General features: G+C 39.2%; 1 protein-coding gene across 4 annotated transcripts in view; it reads right to left on the bottom strand.

Annotated features, from left to right (window-relative positions):
• The window catches only part of FSTL5 (follistatin like 5), an 808,279-nt gene that overhangs the window by 440,459 nt on the left and 349,668 nt on the right, over window positions 1-18,152 (bottom strand). For all 4 annotated transcript variants that reach the window (XM_077477144.1, XM_077477141.1, XM_077477142.1 and 1 more), the window contains exon 4: window positions 1,844-2,092. In XM_077477144.1, coding sequence (XP_077333270.1) covers window positions 1,844-2,092 — 249 coding nt within the window. The remainder of the gene's footprint in view (window positions 1-1,843; window positions 2,093-18,152) is intronic.

Below are 18,152 nucleotides of genomic sequence, written 5' to 3' on the forward strand. Positions count from 1 at the left end.
AAAACTATAATTGAAAAAAGGAATTCTCTACTACCACCAGGCTCTACTTTGCATATTTTTGGTCCTTTGGATTGAGACAATACTTTATTTAAATATAGATATGTGTCATGTAGGCTCCTCGCAAGTCCTGGTGATTCTTCAATGTCATTGTATGCCTGATTTGACTTTATTCATTTTATCAAGGCTTTATTTACTAAAGGCAAATAGACTGTTCACTTTTTGATGAATACCTAATTACATGCAAGGAAAAGACAAAGAAAACTGTATTTTTGCTTCCAAATACCATAACGGATTGGCGTCGATCCAAGCATGCAGTATCTGTCTCCCAGGTTTGCTGGCAGAGATGGAGCACATCCTGCTCCAAGATATAATATAGAATACAGGTACCGCCACACACTTAATTCAATTCCAGTGTAAGGTAAATGAAAGACAGGGTTCATCTCTAATCCCCAGGACCTCTATAATTAAGTTCAACTTGGTGAAATATCTTAGCGGAGCGTGACCAATGTACAAGGATTTAAGCTGTAGCCTGTCTTTCATTTACCTAATGCTGAGTTGAACAGAGTGTGTGGTGGTACCTTTATGCTACAGTATTTTTGTTTACACGTGATTGGGTGATGGAAGTCAGTAGAGCTTCACCTCAATCGCTAAGCTAAGGAAAAAATCCCTTGCAAATTTAACAGTCTATCTACCATTAGTAAATCCAAACCATATTCTCTACATGCAAGGATTTCCAAGATATTTTGATATGTAGGGTCCTGGTTAAAGGATACCCTGAAGATTGTTCATTGTCAGTTTATACCTCCTGCAATTTTATCCACAGCATTAGAGTTGATTTACAAAAGGCACATAGACACTTTTTTTTTCCTGCAAAGTGAGCATTTGCCTTTAGTAAATCCCATATTCTCATCCTACAAGGTCTTCCTGGGTGCAGCTCTGCACTTCCTGCAGAGTCAAATTCCTTACCACTGCTAGTTGGACATCAGAAAACATTTCTGGCAGCAAGCAATTAAAACATGCACTGCTGCTGCTCTTCTGTAAAAAGGTCTGTGTTTAAACAGGGTCTGTTACATCCATAGAAGAGGCTTGTTATTATTAAAATTGTACTGTGTCTGTTGTATTATTTGCAAATATTTAAACAATCAAATATATTTTTCTCTCCTCCCTTTAAATAATTATTAGTATGAGATATAATTTTATGCCTGGCAACATTTGAGTGTTAAACAATATTTTTTGTTGTGTTACATACTGTAATACATGTTATAATGTCTTTGGTTCACAGAAGGGTACGTAATTACTTTATTTTATTTGTCATATTTTGGTTATTGATAGCTCAGAATTTGCTACATTATATCATGTCTTGTAATTGTAGGAAAGTAATATATGTATATGGTGGTATACAGTAGTTCTGCTTTGGATTTTTTTTAAACAGAAGATGAAATAAAGAGAACCTTTTTATGTTGGGAATACTGCTCTCTATCTCTGCTTATGTATATATATTCTTGCAAGATGGGTAATAGCACCCTTTGGTGGAAGAGTTATATCTTTCAGTAGGCAATCATTTTTTTATTTATTGTTTTGCCTGTTTTGTCCTTTGGCTATATCTTATATCTATATCTTATATCTACATCTTCCAATCAGGACACCGGGAGGATTTCTCCTCATTTGTCACAGACAGCGAAAAAAAAAAATCTAACAAAGGGTTTAAATATTTTCTATTCTACTCAAAAACATTGGCTTTAGATATACCTTGAAGACATAGCTCAAATTAAAGTACTAGAAACATTTAGTAATGCATCAGTTTATGTAAATCTTTTAACCAAGTGAAGCCTTATTAGCTTACCTTTAAGAAAACAATCTTCATTGTGAACCATAAATATTTTTTGCTTTTTATGACAAGCCGCTCTGTGAACTTCACAGTGATTTTCATAGAACTCTCCATCTGAGCCACAGACGGGCTTATAATGAGGTTTACAGTGCTCCATACATGCACACTCTGCTTGTCTGTTCTCTTGGTTAATTACACAATGTCTTCCAAGGCCACAGTACTTGTTTTCACAAGATCCTTGTCCAGCTTCATGATCAAAATAACCTGTAAAACAAAAAGCAAGGTAAAGAGCTGTGTTTAGGTTCAAGAAAGTAATGCGTATTTGATAAAAGAAAGTTGTTGAAAGCTTTGCTGCATTACCACACAGTACACAGTAAACTTTTATTTCAAAATTACTTTGTTGCTAATCATCTCCTGTATGTGAACCTAATGGAAATAACAAACTTAGACTCAATACATTATCAGAAAAGAAAAGGTCTATTGTACACAGTCCACAAATCTGGAATTCTTATGACTCTTTCAATGATGGCTTTCTTCTTGCCATTCTTCCATAAACACCAGTTTGTTGAGTACACGACTAATAGTTGTCCTGTGGACAGATTCTTCCACCTGAGCTGTGGATCTCTGCAGCTCTTCCAGAGTTACCATGGGCCTCTTGGCTGCTTCTCTGATTAATGCTCTCCTTGCCCGGCCTTTGAGTTTAGGTGGACGGCCATGTCTTGGTAGGTTTGCAGTTGTGCCATACTCTTTACATTTCCAGATGATGGATTGGATGGTGTTTTGTGAGATGTTCAAAGCTTTGGATTATTTTTAAAACCTAACCCTGCTTTAAATTTCTCCACAAATGTATCCCTGGCCTGTCTGGTATGTTCCTTGGCCTTCATGCTCCTGTTTGTTCATTATGGTTCTATAATAATCCTCTGAAGGCTTCACAGAGCAGCTTTATTTATACTGAGATTAAATTACACATAAGTAAACTCTATTTACTAATTAGGTGACTTCTGAAGGCAATTGGTTCCACTAGATTTTAGTTAGGGGTATCAGAGTAAAGGGGGCTGAATACAAATACACGCCACACTTTTCACACACATTTTGAAAAACATTTATCATTTTTCTTCCACTTCACAATATATGCCACTTTGTGTTGGCCTATTACATAAAATCTCAATAAAATACATTACGTTTTTGGTTGTAACATGACAAAATGTGGAAAAAAAGGGGTATGAATACTTTAAGGAACTGTATTTTGACTGTATATCCAGCTTAAAGGAAACTGCACATGAGCTTTTTAAATATATTCAGAGATACCGAACAAGTTTGCAAATAGAAAAAAAATGCAACAGGCCCAGGCATAAACATTGTTTACTGTCAGGAGCCATAAATTAATTTTATGCTGTAGAGCAATCATGCAATAATTTAGGAGCATAAGCTACTAGAGACAATGCATGAGTTTAACCACTTGCCAACCATTGTCAGCCTGCCGTGAGCTCCGTGGCCATGCCCGCGGGACCTGCGGACTCGATCGCTGTGGGGATACCCGCAATCTTTTCACGGAGCTGAAGAACGGGAAATACCAATGTAAACAGCATCTCTCCATTCTGCATAATGACAGGACACTGATCGTCTGCTCCCTGTCATCGGGAGCAGCGATCAATGTCATGTCATACACAGCCCATCCCCCAGAAACATAGGACACACTTAACACCTCCCCGCCCCCTAGTGGTTAACCCCTTCACAGCCAGTGGCATTTTTACAGTAATCTGCAATAATGGGTCCGCAATAATGTTGCAGTCACAATAAAAATCGCTGATCGTCGCCATTATTAGTAAAAAAAAAATAAATATTAATAAAAATGCCATAAAACTATCCTGTATTTTGTAGATGCTATAATTTTTGCGTAAACCAATTAATAATCACTTATTGCTATTTTTTTTACCAAAAATATGTAGAAGAATACGTATCGGCCTAAACTGAGGAAAAAAAAAGTTTTTATATATTTTTTGGGGGTATTTATTATAGAAAAAAGTAAAAAATAATGCGCTTTTTCCAAAATTGTCGCTCTTTTTTGTTTATAACGCAAAAAATAAAAACCACAGAGGTGATCAAATAGCACCAAAAGAAAGCTCTATTTGTAGGAAAAAAGGCATGTCAATTTTCTTTGGGAGCCACATCGTACTACCGCGCAGTTGTCAGTTAAAGCGACGCATTGCTGAATCGCAATAAGTGCTCTGGTCAGGAAGGGGGTAAATCCTTCCCGGGCTGAAGTGGTTAACCACAGTGTGGAGTAAATACGTTCAACAGGACCAAAAGCAAAGAAGTCTTCAGTGACTTTGTTAGATATGCATACTGCTTTCCAAAATGAATTGCCTGCAATCACATAAACATATACAGGGGCAGGTGCAGACATGCTGACTAGAACAATGTCCACACTGGTCTAAGCCTGTGTTAACAGCTCTAAATCACTAAGAAAGAAAAAGCATAGAAAATAGGGTGGCTTTTTAAATCTGCTTGGTATCCTAAGATATAATATCACCAACAACATTGATATTGACTGCAGATCAGTATTAATTGCTCACATTGGTATGGTAAGCATAGCAAAATCAATAAATCCCCAGTTGTCTGTTTAAATTGACTCATCAAGCCACTATATGAACAAAAAATAATAATAACAAAAAATACATCAAAGATATAAATAACAGAAACTAAATCCAGAAACTATCTTTATAGTTAAGCATTTTTATTAATACAAATATAGATCCACTGGTCTACTGCAAAATTATCCACTTGCCAACTGCCTCACAAATGAGTACTACAGCAGAGTGGCTCTCCTGTGCTGGATCACGTATCTAGTACGTGATCCAGCACTTTTGGGTAGGGGGCGTGGCAGCTGTAAAGTGATTACTCACAGCATAAGCCGATCAGCTGATGCCAGCCAATGATTGACTGCTGCACCCGCTGGTTGGCAAGGAGAAAGACAGGACAGAGCCCTGTCAGTGTAAACAATGCAGAGCTCTGTCCTGTCAGCGGGGATGTGATGGCTTTTGTTTCCCTCCAAAGCAGGGAAAAAAACTGGCCAAATCCCTTAGTAAGATCATCTCACAGTAAACACACAAAGCACTCAGGCACACATTTAACTCTTTAATCAACCTAGATGTTAACCCCTTCCCAGCCAGTGTCATTAGTACAGTGATAGTGCAAATTTTTAACACTGATCACTGTATTAGTGTCACTGGTTCCCACAAAGTGTCAGTTCGTGTCAGACTGTCCACCATACTATCACAGTCCCACTATAAGTTGATGATCGCTACCATTGCTAGTATAAAAAAAATAAAAAAAAATAAATCCATAACTATGGTATATATACCATAGTTTGTAGACACTATAACATTCATGGAAACAAATCAATATACGCTTATTGGGATTTGTTTACCAAAAATATGTAGAAGAATAAATATTGGCGTAAATTAATGAAGATATTTGATTTTTAAAATGTTTTTATTGGATGTGTTTTGAAGCAGAAAGTAAAAAATATTTGTTTTTTTATTTTTAAAACATTTGGTCTTTTTTTGTTTATAGCGCAAAAAAAAAAAAAAAACACAGTGGTGATCAAATAGCATCAAAAGAAAGCTCTATTTGTGGAAAAAATGATATAAATTGAATTTGTGTGCAGCGTTGCATGACTGCACAATTATCACTTAAAGGAATGTAGTGCCAAAAAGCAAAAAATGGCATGGTCATGAAGGAGGGTAAATCTTCCAGAGGTCAAGTCTTTATATTATCACATTCCCTTCAATGAACATGTTTTCATAGAAAATCAACACTAGTAGTTCTTAAGATGAAACACTATAGGTGCTTTGACAACAGGTGTGTCAGATACCAGCTGCTACTGTGAATATGTGACCAGTGCTGGGTCACTAAAATGCCGAGTGATTTTCTACCCATGGCACAACAATCTCAGTGCCAGCATAGTGAAAGTAATGATCACTGGGGTCAGTTAGCTCTGTCATTAAGCCTTTTCCCACATAAAAAAATCCATCTGTAGTATACACTATCACGCAGACAGGGATATATCAGAATTTGAAATAAAGTATAGCTAATGAATTCTTTAAGTTCTTCTTTAGTGTATTAGAGATAGACCTTTAATGTTTTTAAAACATCATTTAATGAATGAAAAAAAAATGGTGCAAGCATAAATATTTAAAGATAAAGATAACACAAAAATAAACAACAGTAGGAACAACAAACAGCAAAATATATGGAAATAAAAACAGTTCTGAACAAGGTGTTGTCTAGTCTGTGGTTCTAAATTACAGTTCAATGTAGGATAAATCTGATCCAGAGGGTCATTGGTTCTCAGAATGATTCTCGACATGTGTGCTTCATTTTGATGGTAAATGGATAGCTCTCAAACAGCTTTTTGTGGCCCCTAGGGAAGATGTTTGAAGAAAGAACATAACTAATCAAAGGGTCTGAGAAGGGGCTGAGGGGAAGTAATGCTAATCCATTTATGATATCCCAGCAGACCCACCCATGATGTCCATTTTCTAAATGCAGTCATAACAGCCTATTACGGCCATTTACTAACACTAGACTTCAGAATGTTTATTCTCTTATATACCCGCAGAAATCATTACTGCCCACATTAGTTCCTGTTTTTGTCCTGCTAATATGATTAATTATATGCTCATTAAAATGTATCTGGGTTTCTAGGCTCTGTTTTGATAATATTATGACAGCTAATTAGCCATTAAGAGGTTTTGGAGGCCTTTGTGGCTAATTACTGACCCCCAAATACTGCCCTGAGCTGTGTTGAAGGATTTTATGTTGTGTGAGTAACTCATTATCAGGTATGAAGTTATAATGATAGCATCATATGATTTTTAGTGAACTTGCAAATCTAGAGTATATACTTTATTTGGAAGTAAGTTCATAGAAGATTCTACTAATAAGTAGAATTAGAAAAACTTTCCATTGTCAGTGCAGGCTTATTTGTAAGCATTGCTATAATGCACAGATCTGTTCCTAGTGATGACACTCAACAGTTTTCACTGAGCTTCTCAAACTTATTTCCAGGTGTAAGTATAATGGCAAAACGTATTTCTATTGGAAATTTTATACAGTTGTTACCATGTTTTACAAGATTTCAAATGTGTGTTAATTGATAACACAATTGGACAGGCAGCCTGTTTTTTTTTTTTTCGTTTTTTTTTTTAATGAGGACTGTTAAAATGTTTTTAATTGTTTATAAATATTTGGGTAAAATATGTATACTTAGTTAGGATGGAAGATTTGTTTCTGCTATTTATTTCATTGATGATGTTAATTATTTTGCACTGAAGGTTCACTGAGTCAAATTAAATTTACGAATTTATTAAAAGAGCTGACTTGTTTTAAACGATAACAGAATGTTTGTACTTACCTTAAACACTCGTCTACTGGGCACTTAAACCCCCCTCCTGCCCAGACCAATTTTCAGCTTTCAGTGCTTTCACATTTTGAATGACAATTACTCAGTCATTACTTAGTCATGTAATACTGTACTCAAATTAATTTTCCATCCTTTTTTCATACAAATAGAGCTTTCTTTTGGTGGTATTTGATCACCTCTGGGGTGTTTTTTTGCGCTATAAATGAAAAAAGACCAAATGTTTTCTGGTGGGCCATTTGGGAATATAAGGGCAGTGGTGATTTCCTCCTGGTAGCCAAGGAAGGGTCTGGGGCTTTCAATGGAGTTGCTATAGATTATATAGGTGTTGCATATGGCCAAATGAAACAAATAAATTGATACTTTTTTATATCACTGGTATGTTTGTCTGGTGGCAAGGTAGGGTTCGAGAATTTAGTAATTGAAATCAACACCCCCATGAACATATTGTATTTATGAATACATGTTGGCTTTTGGATTGGGCCATTCCTCCTGGTGATCTTCACAGAGGTATTATTATGGATCGAAGACAGCATTTAGACATCGCTTCTGTCCCTCCCCTTCACAGACAGAATTTCCTCATTCCACAAACTCACCGTCTCCCCTCTGCTTAACTTTCTGGTTCTTCCTTATGGTGCCATATGCTGTAGTGTTCTCCCTGTGAAGGTTGCGGAAGGTTGCGGAACAGGGGCAAACTTGTATATAAGTTGTCTATATACAAATGGTAGCCTTTCTCCAGGAGTAAGTTTATGAGTTCCAAAATTACTTTTCTATTTGATCCCATGTAGAATGGGCAATTAGGGGGATGTAGCTGGGTGCCCTTACCTTCATATACCATGAAGGCATATGTATAGCCTGTGGCTCGGTCACACAGTTTATACAGTTTCACCCCATAGCGGGGCCTTTTGGTGGGAATAAATTGCTTAAAGCCCAGCCTGCCAGTACATTTGATAATTGACTCATCTGTGCATATGTGCTGGTCTAGGGTAAACAACTGGAAGATTTCAGAAAAAGTATTTAGTAGTGGCCGAATTTTATAAAGCGTATCATAATTTGGGTCATTTCGGTGAAGGCACTGGGTATTATCATTATAGTGTAGAAACCTCATAATCAAGAGATTACTGGGGAAAAGATGAGAATGTGATGGATGAGGCTCTCCACTCATAAGGACGGGCATAATAGGGAGTTGAGTTACTTCCTATGAATTGTTGTGCATACAGGTTGCACTGGGCCTCAATTGATGCTAGCATATCCTTAGTAAAAATGAAGTGGAAAAAATCTATCAGGGAAATATTTTCTGTGTCCACCTGGACTCCTGGCTGGTCAGTGAAAGGGGGAATGTTAGCTTCTCCTGAATTAGGAGGAAGCCACAAGGGGTTCTTAAGGGAATAGGGAAGGCTGGCATGGGACCTAAACCTTTGGGACTGAGGTGACACCCATAGCATCAGAGGGGGGTCGGGGTCACCTGTTTATGTCACTGGGTGGCCCCGCCCTCAGCTATATAAGAACTGTCACCCAGAAGAAGCATCAGTTGGCAAGAGCCTCCCATAGAGACGGAACAGTTGCGGCTTTTTTTTTTTCGGTTCGTCGGGCGGTGTGGATTTACATTGCGAGACATTTTTTTTTAAATAAAAGACTTGTCCCAAGCTGTCTCTTGTCTTTTTTACCATTTTTGACACTTTTTTTGTGAAATGATAGGGGTACATTGTACCCCGTTACCAATTCACATAGATGGGGCCAGGATCTGGGGGTCCCTTTGTTAAAGAGGGGTCCAGATTTCGATTAGCCCCCTGCCGGCATGTGGGGATGAGGCCCTTGTCCCCATCAACATGGGGACAAGGTGCCTCCCATGTTGAGAGCATGTGGCCTGGTACAGTTCAAGAGGGGGAAGCACTCTTGTCACCTCTCTTTTATTGTGGCCTGCCAGTTTTTATGCTTGGATAAGGGTCTGGTATGGATGTTGGGGTGGGCCTCTATGCCATTTTTTTTATTTTGGTGCAGGGTTTCCCTTAAAATCCATTCCAGACCTGAAGGGCCTGGTATGGATTTTAGAGGGCCCCCCACAGATTTTTTTTTTTTATTTGGATTTGGCATTCACCTTAATATTCATAGAAGACCCAAAGGGCCTGGTAATTGACTGGGGGGACCCATGCCTTTTTTTCAATGAGTTTTATCTATATTGCCAAGACCCAACAATTTATTATAGCCACAGAAAGAAATTAGAAATGTCATTTTGCTGTGGTACTGTTCTAAACATGGGAAAATGTGCCACTTTACAGGCATACTATAGACTCCCCCCAGGCAAAATATTTAAATGAATATTTCATTGTTCCAACTTTCTTACACCTAGCGCCGCCTTGCTAGATGCAAAAAACAACAAGCGCTTACACCTTAAACAGTGTGTATATTTTCTGGGGGGTGTGGAATTACGTTCCTTTTAAGCAGCTGTTTTAATTAGGCTATATACACTGATACAACCCTATCACTATTGTGCAATAGAAAACTCTATAAAGATAAATCAACACCTCCAAAAGATGAGCTAATCTATCAAGAGAGAGTTAAAAACAGCGCATATTATTCTAAATACAGACAATAACGGTAACATGCATTAAATAGTTTAAATAACTTCCTCAAAATATTTAAACCAGATAAATAAAAATATGTTGAATAAATTACAAGCTCAATATTTCATATTATATCCATTTAACCAATGTCCAACTAGAAATTAGTGCTTGGTGACGAGGTCATCAATCTCAAAGTCATTCAACATAGTTCGTTAAAAAATTATAATCTATATTGCACTATTGCCCGGAATACACCTCCACGCGTGCACACATGCAAACACCGCCCGGAATCGTTGCCAGTGAAGAGTCCCCCTTGGGTATTTCTCTTACCAGACTTTAGCTGGTTTCTCACAGCTGATTAAGAAATCCTCATAGGTGAAAATGCAGGTGTCTTCTTTTCTTCCTTCATATACTCCTCCACTCAATCTCCAAAGGAAGTATAATTACAAAGAAAAGTGCATATAGTGTAATTCCGTAAAACAGATAAGGTGCTTTATTAAATTAAAAACCAAAAAACATTGCACTCACAAACGTAAAAAGTTTTCCAAGTGTAAATTCAATATATGGATTGGCAGCTAGGATCAGATAGAGACAGCTAAGTTAGAGGATGGTCCTACCGCCCTCAGCGATAGATCGCTCCGCTGATATTTCTCAGCTCGACACTTCTCCCCTTCTTACTCCTATCACTCCTGCTGTGTTCAATCTCGTATGGTTCCACACTGACGCATTTCGTCGTATTGACATCATCTGACATCATCACCCTCAGATGATGTCAATACGACGAAACGCGTCAGGGTGGAACCATACGAGATTGAACACAGCAGGAGTGATAGGAGTAAGAAGGGGAGAAGTGTCGAGCCGAGAAATATCAGCGGAGCGATCTATCGCTGAGGGCGGTAGGACCATCCTCTAACTTAGCTGTCTCTATCTGATCCTAGCTGCCAATCCATATATTGAATTTACGCTTGGAAAACTTTTTACGTTTGTGAGTGCAATGTTTGTTGGTTTTTAATTTAATAAAGCACCTTATCTGTTTTACGGAATTACACTATATGCACTTTTCTTTGTAATTATACTTCCTTTGGAGATTGAGTGGAGGAGTATATGAAGGAAGAAAAGAAGACACCTGCATTTTCACCTATGAGGATTTCTTAATCAGCTGTGAGAAACCAGCTAAAGTCTGGTAAGAGAAATACCCAAGGGGGACTCTTCACTGGCAACGATTCCGGGCGGTGTTTGCATGTGTGCACGCGTGGAGGTGTATTCCGGGCAATAGTGCAATATAGATTATAATTTTTTAATGAACTATGTTGAATGACTTTGAGATTGATGACCTCGTCACCAAGCACTAATTTCTAGTTGGACATTGGTTAAATGGATATAATATGAAATATTGAGCTTGTAATTTATTCAACATATTTTTATTTATCTGGTTTAAATATTTTGAGGAAGTTATTTAAACTATTTAATGCATATTACCGTTATTGTCTGTATTTAGAATAATATGCGCTGTTTTTAACTCTCTCTTGATAGATTAGCTCATCTTTTGGAGGTGTTGATTTATCTTTATAGAGTTTTCTTTTGCACAATATTTCATTGTTATTGTTTCACTTTAAGCATTAAAAAAACCACTGCTCCCAAAAAAACAACCATTGTTAAACATTTTTTTTTGGATTAATACATGTCCCCAGGGGCAGGAACTGGGTCCCCAAACACTTTTTATGACAATAACTTGCATAGAAGCCTTTAAAATTAGCACTTTTTTTTTTATGTTCGTGTACCATTGACTTTAACGGTGTTCGTCTGAATTTTTTGGCTGTATGTTCTAGTGCAAACTGATCTGTGGGGTGTTCCGCTCATCCCTAATTATCAGTTGTTAGCTGGCACTCACAGATCTGCAGCACAGATCTCCCTCCTCACATGCAGTCTCTGTGTGAGAAGGGAGAGCCGTCAATGAGAGATGATCTCATAAGTTTACATTTGAGATAATCTCTCATTGGACACGCCGATCGCGGGGTAAATGGCTGCTGTGATTGGCCATTTACCATTATCAGTGATTGGCTGTGTCCATGGGACATGCGCAACACAGGTTTTCCCCGATGCGCACCCGCTGCAGCATGCAGGGAACAGGTAAACAGGAGGACGTCCATAGATGCCCGCCCAGCAATTAAGCCCCGTGCTGTAGCCGTCTTTTGGTTATAGCACGGACGAGGAGTGGTTAAAACCTGTATCTGTTTTTATAAAAGAAATAGTAGGTGTACATTACAATGGAAGGAGTAATAGGGCGTTTGTAATAGGGCGATTACAGGGAGCTTTGATCAGTGTCAGTGTCACTAGGCAGAATGGGGAAATGCTTGTTTACCTCAGCATTTCCCCATTCTTCCTCTCCATGAGACGATCGCGGGAATCCTTGTGGACATTGAGTCCATAGGACCTGCGATCACACTCATGGAGCTCACGGCAGGAGCACAAACTCTTAAAGGGCAATGTAGAGTTACGTTAATATGCCCTTCTCCCGACGTATATCGCCGCGAGCCAGTTGGCAAGCGGTTAAATTATACAAAAAATGGCATCACTACCATCAAAAATAAATAAATGGTGTTGATTTGTGTAAATAATGTATATAAACACAATGTGAACTGAGGTACTAGTTCCTCATAAGCCACACTCTAATTTTGTTTGTTTGCACTTGGGAGTGGGCAGATTCATAGCCATTATTTAGCCCATTAGCAGCTTTTGAATCCATCCACTGCTGTACGCTGTCATTCAAAAGTAAAGCTGACCTGATGAGGAACTAGTTTCTCAGTTCTCCATCAGGCTTTGTCTATCCAGTGACATATAGCTATCGGGAGGAACAAAAAAAATCCATGTATTTTATTGTTAATATTGCAGACATCGGCACAGATACTTGCCTGAATTAGACGCAGGTAGTTTTTAAAGGAACTATCACCAGAAAAATGTTGTTGGGTCCATTTTAAATTACCCTAAATATCTTTTACTTATGCATCTGAGATGCATGCCAAACAGGTGTCCACAAAGGATAACAGGAGTTCCCATTTTTTGAAAAGTGGGGGTGTCCCCTCAAGTGGTAAAGGACTTGTCTGCAGGCATGGAGGATGTGGGGGATCCAAGGTTCAAGACTAAATAAGGTCCTGGGCTTGAGTCTGCTTTTGGAGATATAGCTAGAAGAACATTCTTTTTGAATTCTAGCTTTCTTTTGCTGGGGTAAAATAGTACTCTTTACACTAGCAACATTGTTTATGAAGTTTTGCAAGGATTCACTAAAGATATATTCTTGATCAAAAGGCTTGCACAGCAAGTGGGTTTTGCATTGCTGTTCCATAGAGCAACATTTAAGACACATATTGACAGAAGAGACTCATATGGGAAATAAGATAACATTAACATTATGGTTATAGTAGGTAGCAGGGCCTGCTAGGAAAAATAAAGAGGAAAAAAAGGGCATTCAGACATTTTTTTAACCAGATCTTTGACATCTAAAATAGGAACCATCAGTGGTTTCGTAAGGTGAAATATACCTGGATCCACTGTGAGAGCAGCCCATTTCTTAATTAAAACCCATTAAACAAATATTGGTCATAAAAAGTTTTGTATGAGAAAAAAAGGTTTTCAGAATTTATCCAGTCCCCATGAAGAACCAGTTAAATTAAGGAGTGTACTGGGAACATTTGACAGTCTTAAGGCCCTTTAGGGAACCTAGACTATTAAAAGCACTGGTATAAACCACAGGCTAATCTAGGTTTACACAAGTTTGCACAATGTTAATAAGAGCCAAAAATATATCTTTAGGTTTGGCAGTAGTATCATCTGATGTTAGCTTCTTAGGAACAAACTCATGAAAAATAGAGACTTTTCATCTGGCAGCGCATTCTTAGCAGGAATCTCAGAGGCTGCTACAGTTCCAGGAATGTCAGAAAAGTATTCATGAGATGAAGGATTCAAAGTATGCTTATGCCCTCTGCATTCTGAATCAGCAATTGTAGTTGTAATTTTGTTCCTACATCTAGCATAGTTGTAGAGAATTAATTTCTAGATAAGGGTGGTGTGGCACAACAGATGGGCCCATGGGGACTCTCAGGAATGTGTTGTCTTATTCCAGTAACAATCCAGACCATCAGCATCAGGTCCCTGAGGAGGCAGACTGCAGACCACCTAAGAACTGATATTGGATCACAAGCTCTAGAGATCCAATACAGCAGAACTGTTCCCCCTTGGACAACAACAGTGAGATAATCTAATTTTAAAACACAAGCTTGGTATTCACAAACCATCTGCTGAGAGTAGGAGACGTTAATGGCCAAAGGTAACTGAATCAATGTAGGTGACATCAAGGTGACATCAAGGACTAACTGAGTTGAAAACCATGCGTCTCCTCTAATTAAAGCAAAGGCTGGGAAATTCTGCCTTACATTAAACTCCAGAATGCAACACTATGGCTACTGATGCTGCAAGACATTCTCCAGTGCATTAACTCTTTCCAATGAGGTAATGTGGAAATGGATAAAGGTTTTGCTTAACAATAGTATAAGCAATAGTTCTCAGTGCTATGACAAATGATAGAGAAGTCCTCCGAGTCCTACCATGGTTTGGGACCTGGAAAGCACTCTGTGGATAACCGACATAGTACATTTGGACTGGCAGCTTAACTGCTTCCCGACCACCTCACGCTGATATATGTCGGCAGAAGGGCACATACAGGCAGAATCACGTACCTGTACATTGCCTTTTAAGAGGCGGCGGGGAGGCGCCCGCGGGAAGCTACGTGGGTCGGGTCGCGGGTCCGTGAACATGAGTCCACCGTGGGGACACCCGTGATCGCCTCACGGAGAGGAAGAACGGGTAAATGCTAAAGTAAACAAGCATCTCCCTGTTCTGCCTCGCAACAGTGACACTGATCTCTGCTCCCTGTGATTGGAGCAGAGATCAGTGATGTGTAAAACACAGCTATGTTCCCCACAGTTAGAAACACACCCCTAGGACACACTTAACCCCTACATTGCCACATAGTGGTTAACCCCTTCACTGCCAGTGTCATTTACACAGGAATCAGTGCATTTGTATAGCACTGATTGTTGTATAAATGACAATGGTCCCAAAAATGTGTAAAACATGTCCAATGTGTCCGCCATAATGTTGCAGTCATGATAAAAATCACTTATCGCCACCATTTAAAAAAAAATATAAAAATGCCACAAAACTATCCCCCTATTTTGTAAACACCAGCAAAGCACCCTAACACCATCACACCTCCTCCATGCTACACGGTGGGAACCGGGCATGTAGAGTCCATCCGTTCACCTCTTCTGCGTCGCACAAAGACACGGTGGTTGGAACCAAAGATCTCAAACTTGTACTCATCAGACCAAAGTACAGATTTCCACTGGTCTAATGTCCATTCCTTGTGTTCTTTAGCCCAAACAAGTCTCTTCTGCTTGTTGCCTGTCCTCAGCAGTGGTTTCCTAGCAGTTATTTTACTATGAAGGCCTGATTCACACAGTCTCCTCTTAACAGTTGTTCTAGAGATGTGTCTGCTGCTAGAACTCTGTGTGGCATTGACCTGTTCTCTAATCTGAGCTGCTGTTAACCTGCGATTTCTGAGGCTAGTGACTCGGATGAACTTATCGTCCGCAGCAGAGGTGACTCTTGGTCTTCCTTTCCTGGGGCGGTCCTCATGTGAGCCAGTTTCTTTGTAGTGCGGCATGCATTTGTGATCAGCCCGCCTATGTCAATACTTTATAGAACCACCTTTTGCTGTAATTACAGCTGCAAGTCTTTTTGGGGATGTCTTTACCATCTTTGCACATTTAGAGAGTGAAATGTATGCCCATTATTCTTTGAAAATAGCCCAAGCCCTTTCAGATTGCCACAGATTCTCATGTGGATTTAGGTCTGGACTTTGACTGGGTCATTCTAACACATGAATATGCTTTGATCTAAATCTCCACCCCAGTTATCTTCCCATCAACTCTGACCAGCTTCCCTGACCCCGCTGAAGAAAAGCTCCCCCACAACATGGGGGGGATGTTTCACAGTGGGGATGGTGTGTACAGGGTGATGTGCAAGCATTTTGTTTTTAGGCCAAAAAGTTACATTTTTGTCTCATCTGACCTGAGCACCTTCTTTGTGGATTTGTGGAGTACATGACTAATAGTTGTCCTGTGGACAGAGTCTCCCACCTGAGCTGTGGATCTCTGCAGCTCCTCCAGAGTTACTATGGGCCTCTTGGCTGCTTCTCTGGTTAATGCTCTCCTTGCCCGGCATGTCAGTTTATAGTTGTGCCATACTCTTTCCATTTTCGGATTATGGATTGAACTGTGGGAAGCTTTTATAACCTAACCCTGCATAAAACTTCTCCACAACTTTATCCGTGATGTGTCTGGTGTGTTCCTTGGCCTTCATGATACTGTTTGCTCACTAAGGTTCTCTAACAAACCTTGGAGGGCGTCCCAGAGTAGCTGTATTTATACTGATGTATATATATATATATATATATATCTTTAGGGGACTGCACCTCCCACTCACTATTTATACTACCCCCTTCTCAATAGAGTATGCTTAATAATACTTATATTCACTAAATAATCACTGTGCCCCCATATTATCCAAAATATATACACAAGACATTCATTTATAATTGCAAAAAATATAGCGTCCTTATTGTGCGATATTTTAATTTGATTGCTCCAACTGTGCCGTCTTAATCACCGTTCATCTTTCACTTGTGTCAACTAAAATAACCAAATCTGTGCCACCGTCACCAAGCAGAATGGCCACTCACCAGATGTCCCCAATCAGTAAGCCTTCGGTTCATTCAACGGATAACCAATCCACCACGCATTCCTCCCGTTAGCAATTCCTCAATGTCCATATATTCATACAAAATTAAATGGAACCAATATAGTGTAAAACCGTGTAAAACCGTTTTAACTTTAGTGGAAAAATCAATAAAAAACGTATTGCACTCACATTTCAATGTGTCTATTGGCCGACACCAATCCTTTCCAGCAATGAGAAAACCGTTCTAAAATCGGGCAAGCCACTGATATTCCGCAGGTGGTGTTAGTCTCCCTCCACTGGGCCGACCTGTTCCTGGCTTGTATTCAAGGACCGTATGTCTCCCACAACTCCTACGCATTTCGCATTTGACCATCATCAGGAAGCTGTGGGAGCCCTCCCCAAACCCCCTTTTTTATAATGCCCCCAATTACCTGTTACTGTGCCACCGGAAGTGACGCTGCCGCCATCTTGATCCCGGCAGTGCATACCCGACCTTTCCCTATTTACAAACTGGCCCCTTCCTTATAATCAATAATACTTCTACCTTTAAATCATAGTTTTTAATTAGGCCAGTATAAGGCATTTTATCCTTCTTTAGTTGGTTCCCCTGATGCCTGATACTGGCCTAATTAAAAACAATGATTTAGAGGTATTAGGAAACGCGTAGGAGTTGTGGGAGACATACGGTCCTTGAATACAAGCCAGAAATAGGTCGGCCCAGTGGAGGGAGACTAACACCACCTGCGGAACATCAGTGGCTTGCCCGATTTTAGAACTCATTGCTGGAAAGGCTTGGTGTCGGCCAATAGACACATTGAAATGTGAGTGCAATACGTTTTTTATTGATTTTTCCATTAAAGTTAAAACAGTTTTACACTATATTGGTTCCATTTAATTTTGTATGAATATATGGATGTTGAGGAATTGCTAACGGGAGGAATATGTTGTGGATTGGTTATCCGTTGAATGAACCGAAGGCTGATTGGGGACATCTGGTGAGTGGCCATTCTGCTTGGTGACGGTGGCACAGATTTGGTTATTTTAGTTGACACAAGTGGACTTTTGATTAGAAGATGAACAGTGATTAAGGCGGCACAGTTGGAGCAATCGAATTAAAATATCGCACAATAAGGACGCTATATTTTTTGCAATTATAAATTAATGTCTTGTGTATATATTTTGGATAATATGGGGCACAGTGATTATTTTGTGAATATAAGTATTATTAAGCATACTCTATTGAGAAGGGGGTAGTATAAATAGTGAGTGGGAGGCATAATCCCCTGAAGATATATATATACATCATTCACTTACCCTGGTTTTTCTGGGGGGAGGACTAGGACTGGGATTGCAGCGGACCCTTAAGCACAGAAGGGGGGAGGTTGAGCGCCGGTACAACTTGTTTTTTTTTTGGTATTTATACTGAGATTAAATTCCACACAGGTGGACTCTATTTACTAATTAGGTGACTTCTGAAGGCAATTGGCTTCACTAGATTTGAATTAGAGGTTTCAGATTAAAGGGGTCTGAATACAAA

This window comes from Lithobates pipiens, unplaced genomic scaffold (genome assembly GCF_037356315.1).
Source record: "Lithobates pipiens isolate NorthernLeopardFrog02 unplaced genomic scaffold, aLitPip1_a1.2 Scaffold_13, whole genome shotgun sequence".
In the NCBI taxonomy this organism is placed as follows: domain Eukaryota; kingdom Metazoa; phylum Chordata; class Amphibia; order Anura; family Ranidae; genus Lithobates; species Lithobates pipiens.